Source organism: Delphinus delphis, chromosome 1 (genome assembly GCF_949987515.2).
Source record: "Delphinus delphis chromosome 1, mDelDel1.2, whole genome shotgun sequence".
Classification (NCBI taxonomy): domain Eukaryota; kingdom Metazoa; phylum Chordata; class Mammalia; order Artiodactyla; family Delphinidae; genus Delphinus; species Delphinus delphis.
Genome location: NC_082683.1, coordinates 152,224,155 through 152,237,331, shown reverse-complemented (window position 1 = coordinate 152,237,331; position 13,177 = coordinate 152,224,155). Strand labels below are relative to the sequence as shown.

General features: G+C 40.6%; 2 protein-coding genes across 3 annotated transcripts; one reads left to right on the top strand and one right to left on the bottom strand.

The window, feature by feature from the left end:
- The first annotated feature begins 3,506 nt into the window (after window positions 1-3,506).
- On the top strand, window positions 3,507-9,269 carry SNRPE (small nuclear ribonucleoprotein polypeptide E). Of its 2 annotated transcripts, XM_060010391.1 has the most exons (5): window positions 3,507-3,630; window positions 4,128-4,154; window positions 5,203-5,265; window positions 6,211-6,289; window positions 8,614-9,269. In XM_060010391.1, the coding sequence occupies exons 1-5, from the start codon at window positions 3,577-3,579 to the stop codon at window positions 8,667-8,669; spliced, it is 279 nt and encodes a 92-aa protein (XP_059866374.1). In that variant the 5' UTR covers window positions 3,507-3,576; the 3' UTR covers window positions 8,670-9,269. The 2 variants fall into 2 exon arrangements, with proteins under 2 accessions (XP_059866374.1, XP_059866383.1); XM_060010400.1 differs by lacking the exon at window positions 4,128-4,154 and having other exon boundaries at window positions 3,562-3,612; window positions 8,614-8,849.
- A 2,879-nt stretch (window positions 9,270-12,148) lies between these two features.
- On the bottom strand, window positions 12,149-12,836 carry LOC132424578 (small ribosomal subunit protein uS19-like). Its single transcript, XM_060010379.1, has one exon. It carries the CDS (start codon window positions 12,605-12,607, stop codon window positions 12,242-12,244), a length of 366 nt encoding a protein of 121 aa, XP_059866362.1. The 5' UTR covers window positions 12,608-12,836; the 3' UTR covers window positions 12,149-12,241.
- Window positions 12,837-13,177: the final 341 nt, after the last annotated feature.

The following is a 13,177-nucleotide window of genomic DNA, read 5'->3' as shown; positions in this document are numbered from 1 at the left end:
TTATATAATTGAATGTATTACTTTTCTTTAAAAACCAGTTAGAGCATACAATTGAATAAAAGACAATTTTTCAGTCCAAGAGAGATGAAATATCTATGATTAAACTGGATGAACTAGAAAGAAGAAACTAAAAACTACAGAAAATTAAAAACTTCTCAAAGACTCAAAGGAAAATTTGAACAAATAGAAAGCCATCATGTACTTAGATTTTTAAAAATTAATTCTATGGGGCTTCCCTGGTGGCGCAGTGGTTGAGAGTCTGCCTGCCAATGCAGGGGACTCGGGTTCGTGCCCCGGTCCGGGAAGATCCCACGTGCCGCTGAGCGGCTGGGCCCATGAGCCATGGCCTCTGAGCCTGCGCGTCCAGAGCCTGTGCTCCGCAACGGGAGAGGCCACAACAGTGAGAGGCCCGCGTACCGCAAGAAAAAAAAAGAAAAAGAATTCTAAGTTGTTCTAGATTTAATGTAATCACAGTAAAAATACCAAGAGAATTTTTTAAAATTAGATAAGCTTATTCTAAAGTTTTAAAGAAAAACCAGAATAACTAGGAAAATTCTATGTAATTCTAGTCCTAGCAAATAAGAAAACATTATAAAGCTACAAAACTTATAACAGTGATACTAGTCTATAAATAGACACTAAGATCAACTGAACAAAATATAAATGCTATACATAAAAACACATACCTACACACACACATACACTTGGTATATCATAAAAGTGGAATTTAAAATTGAATGAGGAACAAAGGATTATTTTTTTGTAATAGTGATGGACAACTGGGTAGCCACCTAGAAAATTTTAAAATTGTATCAGTTCTAGGATATACTGGGATAAATTCTAGATGGATCAAAGATTTGAGTTGTATAATCAGTCAAATGATTGGTTATAGAGATCAATCCTTAAAAGTTTAGAAATCATGACTTCAGAAACAGGAAAATGCAAAAACAAGTAGCTAAGTATCTCTACATATGAGATGGGCTAGGTATACTGGTGTGTTCTAGTCACACTGTCTTCAAATTCAGCAAATCTCAACTTTACTCCACATCATGACCCTCTATTTGGTTTTGGGGGGGGCTGATTAAAAAGAAATAATTATTCCATGTGTTTTCTAGCTCTCTCTTTTTTTATTTTTATTTATTTGGTTGTACTGGGTCTTAGTTGTGGCAGGCAGACTCCTGAGTTGTGGCTCTCCAGTTCCTTATTTGCAGTATGTAACCTCTTAGTTGCAGCATGCATGTGGGATCTAGTTCCCTGACCAGGGTTTGAACCCAGGCCCCCAGCATTGGGAGCATGGAGTCTTATCCACTGTGCCACAAGGGAAGTCCCATCTAGCCCTTTTTAAAAAATCACTTTCATATCCTTTGATCTCACATTTTTATGAGGTTGCCATTAATATTATCCTCATTAAACAGAAGGCCTTGAAACTGAGCAGGACCCTGCAAGGCCTTCCAGGGGACAGACCCCCTTGTATCTCCTGCCTCTTGTTTATAGAAAAGCTTTAACCTCCTAGGACTTCCCTGAGTTTCTAAGAGTAAATTTAATCAGAGAAGTGAGAAAATGCAGAAACAAAGGAAAACAGTCAAACAAGACAAAATCATGATAGTTTAGCCATAAAACAAAGTCAAGGGCTATAGATAATATCCTGAGCCATATCCTTGAGTTGTTTTTCAGATACCAAAACAACTAAGAAGCTAACTGCATCTTGACCATAAACACCTAGCCTCCAGACCACCTGGAGCCTGAGGATTGATAATGCTGACCCCTGTGACCTCACGTGGTTACCTCAACACCCAGAGAATTGTGCATGAGCTGATCATGTACCTGCAAGCCTCTCCCTTACTTTGTCTTTAAAAATCCTTTCCTAAAAGCCACTGGGGAGTTCGGGTCTTTTGAACGTGAGCTGCCTGTTCCCCTCACTTGGCCTCACAATAAACACTGTACTTTCCTTCATCACAAACCAGCGTCAACCGCTTGGCTTTACTGCTCCTCCGCTGAGTGGACCTAAGTTTGGTTTGGTAACAACCTCAGTTAAACAAGTTAGGATTTTGCTACTTGCCCTACGTGGTGTCCCCTTTGACGAGCCCCTTCAACTCTGAGCTTCAGTTTCCTTGTCTATAAAATGGGTATTCCAATTAAATGAAATTTCTGCCAGCCCACAACATACCCTAACAAATTCCAACTCCTCCCCTTCCAGCTGTGTTACCCAGGAAAAGAAAAGGTCAAACATTGAGACCTTAATGTGTACACATGTATACTACTACTTCATTGAATCTTTAACTCCATGAGGAAAGAACTTTCTTTTTTGGTTGTGCCAGGTCTTAGCTGTGGCCAGCGGGCTCCTTAGTTGTGGCATGCGAACTCTTACTTGCGGCATGCATGTGGGATCTAGTTCCCTGACCAGGGATCAAAGCCGCGCCCCCTGCATTGGGAGCCCGGAGTCTTAAACCCCTGCGCCACCAGGGAAGCCCCCGAAGGAACATTGTTATCTCCACTTTGGTAACAACTAAGCCAAGACATGGCAAGGCTGAATAACTTTTTTTAAAATAAATTTATGTATTTATTTTATTTTTGGCTGCGTTGGGTCTTCATTGCCGTACGTGGGCTTTCTCTGGTTGTGGCGAGCAGGGGCTGCTCTCCATTGCGGTGCGCGGGCTTCTCACTGCGGTGGCTTCTCCTGTTGCAGAGCCGGGGCTCTAGGCTCGCGGGCTTCAGTAGTTGCAGCACGCAGACTCAGTAGTTGTGGCTTGCAGGCTCTAGAGCGCAGGCTCAGTAGTTGTGGCACACGGGCTTAGTTGTTCCGCAGGATGTGGGATCTTCCCGGGCCAGGGCTCGAACCCGTGTCCCCTGCATTGGCAGGCGGATTCTCAACCACTGCGCCACCAGTGAAGTCCAAGGCTGAATAACTTATTCTTGGTCACACACTATAACAGTGCCAGATTTGAAGCCAGAAATCAGACTTCAGGGTTTTCATGCTACATAGATCTTCTGTTGCCACCTTACAATTAACTCCTCACAAAGTTGATGAGAGTTGAATCGGTTACTGGAGCAAACCAGAGCATCTGGCTAGTGAATTCGGATTGTCTGTGGCCGAAAGTGTCAGCTGTGGGAGCCCTGAGTTTGGGCTTCTTGCGGCCCTACCCTGTCCACCACAACGCTGCTATCAAGCCTAAATTCCAGGGAAACAGGCCTTAGAAAAAGCACTAAACCAACCTATTTCACAGACAGAGGTACGCAAGGGGACGATCTGGCTCTTAAAGCCGACTCAGAAAACGAAGTCGCGATGGCCAAGCGCTGTGCACCGCCTCCCGGCAGCCGAGGCACAACCGAAGCCGCTAGGCTCCACCTCCAGCCTCCCTTCAGGCGACGCTGTAGGACTAACCCACGTTCCAAAATGCAGTCGCCGCAGTTGCTACAAAGCACCGAGATAAGCGGAGCCCGTGGCTAGAGAGGTATTTCCCAGGAGCCTCCCAGGTCGCCCCGCGAGCACCATGCACTTCCGCTTCCGGCTCTTTATTCCGGAAGTTGCTTTTTGAGGTAGTGTGCGGGATAGTGTGGTCTTTGTGAGCTTCCACCATGGCGTACCGAGGCCAGGGCCAGAAGGTGCAGAAGGTGATGGTGCAGCCAATCGTATCCTACTCGGGATGTGAGAAGGAGGAGGTTCGGGTCAGGAAATGGGGGGCGAAGGAGCAGACGGAGCAGGCCAGAGGGAGCGGAGTCCGGCCCCTCATCCCATGAGCCCCTGGGGCGGCCGAGACTGGGAGAAAGCGCGGGTAGTTGAAGAAGCAATTACAGGTGGGAGGTGGGCTTGGCAGACCTCTGCGGTGGGAAATGCAAGAATGGCGGGGGTGAGCTGTTGGAAGACAACCTTAGTTAAGTACTCAGTGAAAGCGGGAGTTACCGGTCTCGTGCCTGAGGAAGATGTCGGCGCCGAAGAAACTCCAGGAGAATGAGAGTGGGAGGGGATTCGTTTACAGTGTTTAGGGAGCCCCAAATGGGTGCCTAGTTGGGCACTTTGCATAGGCACAGACGTCGCGTTCAGAAAAGTGAGATGGGGGTAGGGTTGACCAGTTCCAGGAAGCAGAGTCTATGCTATGCGTGTATTTTTTCCTTAACTACTGCTGCAGAATCTCATCTTCAGATACTTGCAAAATGTAAGTTGTTTGTTGTTAACTGTTTCATAATTACTTTTTAAGTTAAAGGTGAATTTATTTGGCTGTTTGTTTCATCCTTTCTGATCATTGTTCTAGAGTTAAATGTAGATGAAACTGGAGATTGTGAGGGTATTTGAGGGGAAGGAGTGCTGGGAAAGCTCTAATGTGTTAAAATGGTGTGTAACCATGCCAACTCCAAGCATGCAAAGAATTGTGTCGTAATTACTCTACAAGACCAAAATTACTAATTTCAAAAAGTAATTATTGGTTGACATGACAGTGGTAATTGGGTACTTTTGTTGCAGTGGGTATGGCCAGAACATTGGAACCTTTCCCCCTTCCCTTTAGGATGAGACACTGGAAGAAAAATTCAGTCGGCTTTAAACTAGGTCATAAAGTGGTGTGTTTAGCACTTTGCGGGGTGGGGGACACATATTTATAGAAAAGACCCAAAAAAAGGAAGACAGGAAGGATAGGTTCAGAGGATTTAGTGGCAGCCTTCTTTCCTTTGAGGGGAGTTTTAGCAACTCAAAATTTGACTTGACAAGGCGGAGTATTTAAGTTATCTCTGAAAGAAAATGTGGCTCCTGTTGTTCTGACAAACTTTAGTGTGTGACAACACAATTGAAAAACAGATTAATTTCAAGCTCTTGTAATTTTTAATCACAGGAATTGAGAGTCCCCCTCCTGGTTATTAGGTGTGAGACATGGAGAACTGAGTACCTAGAGAAAACTGTCTTGGAGCTGGATTTTGCTATAGGAGATAAGAAAGAAGCCCTTTTAAATGCTATCCTGTCACAAATTTTCACTTTAAATGTATAGAGACTAGAAGCAGTGGAAATATGATTGAGTTCTAAGTTCACAGGAAAATTATTAACTTAGTTCCAATATAGCATTTATTAAATGAGAATGTTTCTTGATAAGTAACTAGTCTTGGCTTTTATTTGTTAAGGTTTTTTTAGGAGCCATGGTTGTCTGTTGTTTGACCAAAGTGGTTGGATTTTATTTACTTATTTCTTAACATTTCTATTTTTGTTGATTATTTCAGAGATCTCGGATTCAGGTGTGGCTTTATGAGCAAGTGAATATGCGGATAGAGGGCTGTATCATTGTGAGTACCCAAGATACTTTATCTCAGAGCAGTTTGTTTATAGAAAAAGACTTACCAAAAGATAGCAGAGCAATATACAAAAAGTCAAAGACCCAACCCACGGAAAGTTCTTCAGGACCCACTGTCCTTGTCTCATTGTTCTGCTTGATAGGGATTATGTAATTCATAAAAGAGAGGGAAAATTATTTAAACAACAGTATTGGTCCTTAAAGGAGGGGTCAAAAGAAATAAAATGGGGCCGGGGAGATGGGATTAATGGAGTATTAGTTCTGGGTTAGGTGATACCTGAATAGAACTGGGTGGGGTTAGTTAAATAAGATGTCCACGATGGCAGAATAGCCTAAATAATGTTTTTAAAAAGGAAGATATGGATGGAAGTGTTATGCTACGACTCTGGTATTTCTTTTAGACAGTGTAGATTCTATCAATAATCTCCCCTTCCCTGTTTACTAGTTAGAAAACAAGCACGGTGGTTGGTGGTGGTAGTGTCTTGTGGGGAACATGGGAAGAGTTAATTCATATATGTACACACACTATATTGAGCACATTATAAAAGATAAGGGAAATGGCTCTTTGGCATAGTTAATGAAATCTTAAGTCCCAAAGGTTCCAGAAGTAATGTGAAGTACATTCCATCTTCCTTTATTTAAAAAGAGGCTTAGGGAGTTTCCTGGTGGCCTAATGGTTAGGGTTCTGAGCTTTCACTGCCATGGCCCGGGTTCAGTCCCTGGTCGGGGAATTGAGATCCTGCAAGCCGTGCAGCATGGCCAAAAAAAAAAAAAAAACAAAAAACAAGGCTTAGGACGGGGAGGTGGTGTTTCAGCTAAAAGATCAGTGGAGAGGTGAGTTTCTGAAGTTAGCATCTCTATATATAGCCATTTTCATTTAGAATGGTTTGGATATGATCTTATGTGAAGATGACAGTCAATTGGCTTATTTTTCTAGGGTTTTGATGAGTATATGAACCTCGTATTAGATGATGCAGAAGAAATTCATTCTAAAACAAAGTCAAGAAAACAACTGGGTAAGACTATAGATGGCCTTAAAGAATTGTAGAAATTTTTATTCACTTACAGAATTGAATTGCAACTCATTTCACATTTAAATTTAGTTTGCATTTGAGAAGTTATTATTTGGGAGAGAAATATACTCTTGAAATCATCCTTTGCCACTTATTCTTTACCCCACTCCGTTTTTGCTTTTGTCTCTCCACTCAGAGAGCTCTCACAAAGGTTACCAAAGACTAATGGTGTTAAATCGAATGGTCCTCATTTTGTTGCGCTCTAAGCAGCATTTGGCTCTGTGGTACTATAGTCAGGTTTTTGCTCTTCATTACTAGTTGTTCCTTTTTCAGACTTTTATATATTCATTCTTTAGGACCCAGCCATTAACTGTTTGAGTTGCTCAAGTCTTGGTTCTACGTCCTTCTGTCACTCAGTATTATTTTCCTAGGCACTCAAGACTGCACCTTAAATTACATTTATATGTTGACTTCCAAATTTACATTTGTAGCTCTAGACCTCTCTGAGCCTATTCAACATTTCTACTTGGATGTCTCAAAGGCTCCTCAAAGTTAGCATATCAGAAATCAAACTCAGTTCCAACCCCTCATACACTGTTTAGAGCAGTTTTAGTGTTCCCTGCCATGCTGAATGGCACCAGTTCTATTCAGTTTGCTAATAAATTTCTCTGCAACTACCTCAGCTCCCTCCAGTTTGCTCTGCAGGCTCCTGTCATCTTTTATTTAAAACACCAATCTGAACTTGTTATCTCTTTGCTAGAAAGCCTTCAATGGCTTCTTATTGCTCATAGGATAAGGAAATCTTTAATGTATCCTTCAGCGTCCTTCATGATCTGGCCTTACCTCCCTCTGCTCATTTTGTATCACTTTGCACTTCATATTCTGAGCTTCACCCACACTTCTTTCAATTCTTGGAATCTGTACATTTGTCCCATCATAAATCTTTGTACATGCTGTTACCTGTTTCTTGGGACTCAGACCAAATGTCACTTCCTGCCAGGGTTTGGTTTGGTTTTGCTTGGGGTGGGGATTGATGGAGGGTGTGCTGTGCTGAGTTTGTAGTAAAATATTCATTACTGGGATTATTAATGTCTCTGCCACTGGACCACATGCTCCATTAGTGCATGAGTCCTGTCTTTTTTGCTCCCTAATATGCTCAGTGCCTAACTCAGTGCATGCCACGTAGTAGAAATTTTAAAATATTTGAACAGTGAAGGCAGTTTATTAACCCATGTTCTTTAGGATTCATGGCTTCATCAAGACCTACTGAATCATTTCTGTTAAAACTCCATTAACTTGAGGTTTATTTAGACATTTTGTCTTTAATTGTTTAATGCCCCACTTCAGAGCTCACTAGTATTTTTATCAGTGGTGGGTTTCAGGTGCCTCTTTCTTCCAGTCCTTGAGGATTCTCTTGAGCCTATACTAGCTCTGTGGAAAGTAGATTCTAAGGAGTGGTATAATGTTTTGCTTTGCTTTTTCCTGCTTAGGCTATTTTTGTGAAAGCCTGGATTTTTCGAATTTAAACATGTCTTGCCAGGAATGCCAAGCTAACCTTATTGATGTTATTTATAAATTATTTGCAAAATGTTGATTTCCCATGGTAATATCCACCCTGTAGAACAGATTAATATTACCTGTTGTAGAAGCCTGGGAAAGTGAAACAATTTAATTGCTATTGGTGTTGATTAGCATTTCTCAAACTGTTTTACTGAACACCAGTGTTCCTGAAGATATTTATAGATATTTCTCAGGAAAAAAGTATTCTCTGCTCAAATAAGTTTAGAAAATGTTAGGTAAAACTTAAACAAATTTGTGTACCACAGGATGAAATCTATTATATTAAGAATTGTAGAAGAGATATGGGAACATATGTATATGTATAACTGATTCACTTTGTTATAAAGCAGAAACTAACACACCATTGTAAAGCAATTATACTCCAATAAAGATGTTTAAAAAAAAAAACTGTAAGAAAGGGATTATAGTAAATATGCTGCATTTCCTAAAAAAAACCAATTTCTCAACTTCTGCAAACTCGGAGCATTAGGAAATGTTGGGGTAGTTGACTTAGTCTACAGAAACTACTTTTTGTAAAATAACATTTCTCTACCTTCATTATGTTATTGTTGGAAAAGTGCACATGGTCTGATATGCACAACCTTTCAATATATGAATATTGGAAAATGTCACATACCTTCTCAAGAGAGAAAGCATTTTCAAAATCACTCAAGAATGATATGAAATTCTGAGGCTAAAAGGTGGTTACAAAGTAGTCTGAGTGGCTATTAATAGCTTTTTTTTTTTTTTTTAATTTTGTGTTGCAGGTCGGATCATGCTAAAAGGAGATAACATTACTCTGCTCCAAAGTGTCTCCAACTAGAAATGATCAATGAAGTGAGAAATTGTTGAGAAGGCAATACAGTTTTTTTAGGTGTGCTTTGTTAGAAGTGTAGTTTTAAAGCATTTATTCATATTGTTTTGCTCACCTTTATGTTATTACCAGATGACAATAAATGCTGTGGGATTGTTTTTATTAAAATATTTACATTGTTTTCTTTTATCCAGTTGTAGAGAGTTTTTACACAATGGCACCATTAGCTGTTAGTATTTATTTTAAGGTTTTCTGAAGATGGCACTTGTCCTGGGCATTTGCTTTTCACAGAACTGGGATCTGTAGATTCTTAAGGCAAAGAGTAGGAATTCTGCCTGACATGTAATCTTCTGATACTGGGTGGTGGAGAAGGGGAGTGTTCACAAAAGTAAAGATTATGGTGCCAATATCATCAGTTCTAATTCTGAATGCTGGGACACAAGGGTTTCTAACCACAATAGGTTGGGGACATTATAGTAGCTCAGTTTTTGCTTAGCACTCTCTTAGAGTTATTGTGTAAGGCCTTTGTGAATTCTTTTATCACTAAGATCAGAATGTGAGAAGTATTTGGGTATAGGCAAAGAATGAAAGTTTGTTAAAAAGGAGCTCTGTTAACTGGAGGGAGACTGTGAGATTGGTAACCTGAAAAAGACCCACAGGCAACACTGGTAAGTTGTTGTTAGGCAGAACAATAGTATGTTAGTTGGGGAAACACCTCTCCTATTCTTATCTCCAAGAATTTTGGTTCCTCCTCCAGTAATTGCTTATTTCCTAATTAAATTATGTGGTCAGTTCTCTCTTGCCCCAATATCTTAAGGTTGTTCTAGTTAGAATTCTGTTAAATGGTTATAGAGCATCTGCTATTAGTTGAATATATACAGTGAAACAGGCTGATAAACATAGCTTTAATACCACATGCTAAGTGTTATTTAAGTTGAATCTTGAAAGATGAATAAGGCCTACCTTAAATTCTGGTAATGGGCAGTATTATTAAGGGTAGGTAAGGAAGAATCAAAAAGTCCAGTTCCTGCTTTTCCAAGTGCCTATGAGGGAGATACAGAACTTTCCTTTTTTTTTTTTTTTTTTTTTTTTTTTTTTTTTTTTTTGCTGTACGCGGGCCTCTCACTGTTGTGGCCTCTCCTGTTGCGGAGCACAGGCTCCAGATGCGCAGGCTCAGCGGCCATGGCTCATGGGCACAAATGCTCCGCGGCATGTGGGATCTTCCCGGACCGGGGCACGAACCCGTGTCCCCTGCATCGGCAGGCGGACTCAACCACTGCACCACCAGGGAAGCCCAGAACTTTTCTTTAAACTGAGTAAAAGAATCACTTCATGAGACAGAGGAGATTTGTCGGTAAGTGTAGAAATCAGTCTAGCTTAGAACTTGGCATTCTAGCTGTTCCACTCCATTTGAACTTGTGCCTTTTTGGTCATATTTTGAAATAAAGGGCTGCTTTAGCTCTTTTAACATATTTGAGTTTGAAATTCAATTGAACCTGCTACAGCATGCAAAGAAAACATTGGGCAGCAGAGGGAGTTGCAGTCCTGAGACTGCTTCAGCCTTTCTGGTGAAAAGCTTTTTGAGAGCAGAGCAAAGACCTCCCTGCAGCTTTCTTGGCACCAAAATAGCTGGGAAGCAGGATAAAAACTGGAGCAGTATAATCCCTAAGAAAACCTGCTGGCTGCTTTTTCCAGTTCCCTGTATGGCCTTTCTGACCTGGCTGCCCTATGTAAGCAAAGCTGTGCCTGCTGTGGCTTATCCTGAATGGATCAAGACATGGAAAGGTCTATTTTTGACAGAGCAAGTGGTGATAGTGAGAAATAAGGTACAGTGAACTCTTAAAATTGAGCTCTGTATTTAGAAATCTCTGCTTGCTTTCCTGCTGTACTGGAGCCTGTGGTGTTTACTTTTTAAGTTGTACTTTTCCACAATCTGGAGATCTTTTCTTCCAAGCAGAATTTGTATTACAGAGGGAGTTGCTGTCTGCTTCATTAAGGTTATTAAAACATGCTGCTGGGAAGCTGCTCTTGTTGGCAGCCCTTGGTATGTGAGCGGTTATTTTTCTGGAATGGCTGTTGGTTTCCGAAGGGGGTCTTGCTAACCACCCACGAACTCTCTTGTAACATTATTGAAGTGAGGGGTGGGAGGAGAATCAGCCTCTGAAAAAGTAAGTACTGATTTGGGCCTGGTGTTCTGTAAGTAGTAAGTAGGGAGAAAGAAGGATAAGAATAGTTTGAAAATGCTAGAATTTTGTATATGCAGGCACCAAATATTATTGTATCACATTTGTCAATTTCAAGACTAGAGAGTGGATCTCTGTCTAATTTGGATTAAGGCATTATTAGCCAGGAAGTGTCACGGGCATTTTCTGGGGAAAACCTAATAGCACCATCTCATGTTAACTGGATGACACAGGATCTTTTCCCTAATTAATTATTTGTATTAGAACTGATCATAACCACATACTCGTGGCATGCTTTTTTGAGGGGATGCTTGGTAAAACTTAAGGTGACATGAGAACTTAAGTCTGTTACTACTTAGAATTTAATTTTAATTTAAAAGTTATATCCAGTGGAATTTTTAAATATTAAAAGCATTAACTTAATACATGTTTATGATCAAATGTAAACTATACAGAAATATACAGAGCAGAAAACAGAAGTTCCTTCTTTTCCTATCAGTGTTCTCCATAAATAACCACTGTTAACAGTTAGGTGCTTTCTGAACTCTTTACAGATATGTATAGCTTGGTTTGATTCTCATTTTGGTATTACTTTAAAATTTCTTTTAGGTAAAATTTTGGTAAAATACACATAATATTTACTATCTTAACCATCTTGTTTATTTATTTTATTTTTTTTGGCTGTGCTTCACGTCTTGCGGGATCTCAGTTCCCCAACCAGGGAACCTCTGCCCCCTGAAATGGAAGCGTGGAGTCCTTAACTCCCCTGGACCGCCAGGGAAGTCCCTATCTTCACCATTTTAAAGTGTACAGCTCAGTAGTGTTAAGTATATTCACATTGTTATGCAACCAATATTTAGAACTTTTTTATCTTGCAAAAAACAAACTGTACCTATTAAACAACAACTTAACCATCCCTCCTTTCAGCCCTTGGATTTGATTTTTTGTTTCTGAGTTTGATTAGGCACCTCATATAAGTGGAATCATACAATATTTGTCTTTTTGTGACTGACTTACTTCACTTAGCATAATGTCCTCAAATTTCATCCATGTTGTAGAATGTGTCAGGATTTCCTTCCTTTCTAAGGCTGAATAACATTGCATGTATATATACCACATTTTGTTTATACATTTAACTGTCGATAGACATTTGGGTTGCTTCCACTATTTTGACTTTTGTAAATAATGCTGCTGTGAATCTTCGAGACCCTGCTTTCAGTTCTTTTGAGTATGTTCTCTGAAGATTTTTGAGTAACCATCCTACTGTTTTCCACAGCGGCTTCACCATTTTACTTTCTCATCAACAGTGCATAAAGGTTGCAGTTTCTTCACATCCTTGGCAAAACAACTTCTTTTTTTTTTTTTAAGAGAAGTCTGTGACTTTATTGGCCGAGCAGGCTACTTGAAGGGGGTGAAGCCAGAGGAGTGACCCCGATGCCAACCTGGCTGTGTAGGTGATTGAGAACTCAGGCTTGATTCCACCTGGTTGAAGGCCTTGACCTTGTAGACGCCCACCATGCTGCCCATCATCTCAGGCAGGATGATGATGTCCTCCAGGTGCATCTTTGCCACCTCAGGTGGCTCCTTGGGCAGTGCCTCCTTCTTGGCCTTGCACTGGCGCTTTAGCAGGGTGTGCTTCCTTGGCAGTCCTGGTTCAGCAGTAGCTGGGTGCTGTACAGCTGTACCAGCTGCTTGTAGGACACGTCCTACAAGGCCTACGCTGCTGTAGGTGAAATTGCCGAAGGTCTGCTGCTTCTGCTCCATTTCTGCCGTCTTGTCGATTCTTCGGAGAGGTAAAACTTCTGTTTTTGATAGCAGTCATCCTGATGGTTGTGAGGTTGTGGTTTTGATTTGTATTTCCATAATGATTAGTGATGTTGAGCATCTTTTCATATGTTATTGGTCATTAGCTTGTCTTCTTTGGAGAAATGTCTATTCAAGTCCTCTGCCTATTTTTAAACAGTTTTTTTTGTTGTTGTTAATTTGAGGGAATTCTTTACATATTCTGGCTTAAATAAATGATTTGCAAATATTTTCTCCCATTCTATGGTTGCCTTTTCATTCTGTTCATTGTCTTTTGATACACGGAATTTTTTAATTATGATGTAATCCAGTTTATCTGTTTTTGCTTTTGTTGCCTTTTTTTTTTTGGCCTTGCTGCAACTTGTGGGATCTTAGTTCCCCGACCAGGGATGGAACCCAGGCCCTTGGCAGAGAAAGTGCAGAGTCCTAACCACTGGACCGCCAGGAATCCCCTGCTGCCTTTTTAGTGTCATAGGTATTTTTATTTATTTCTACACACATACTCTTTGCAGTTCTGCTGTTATAACAAAA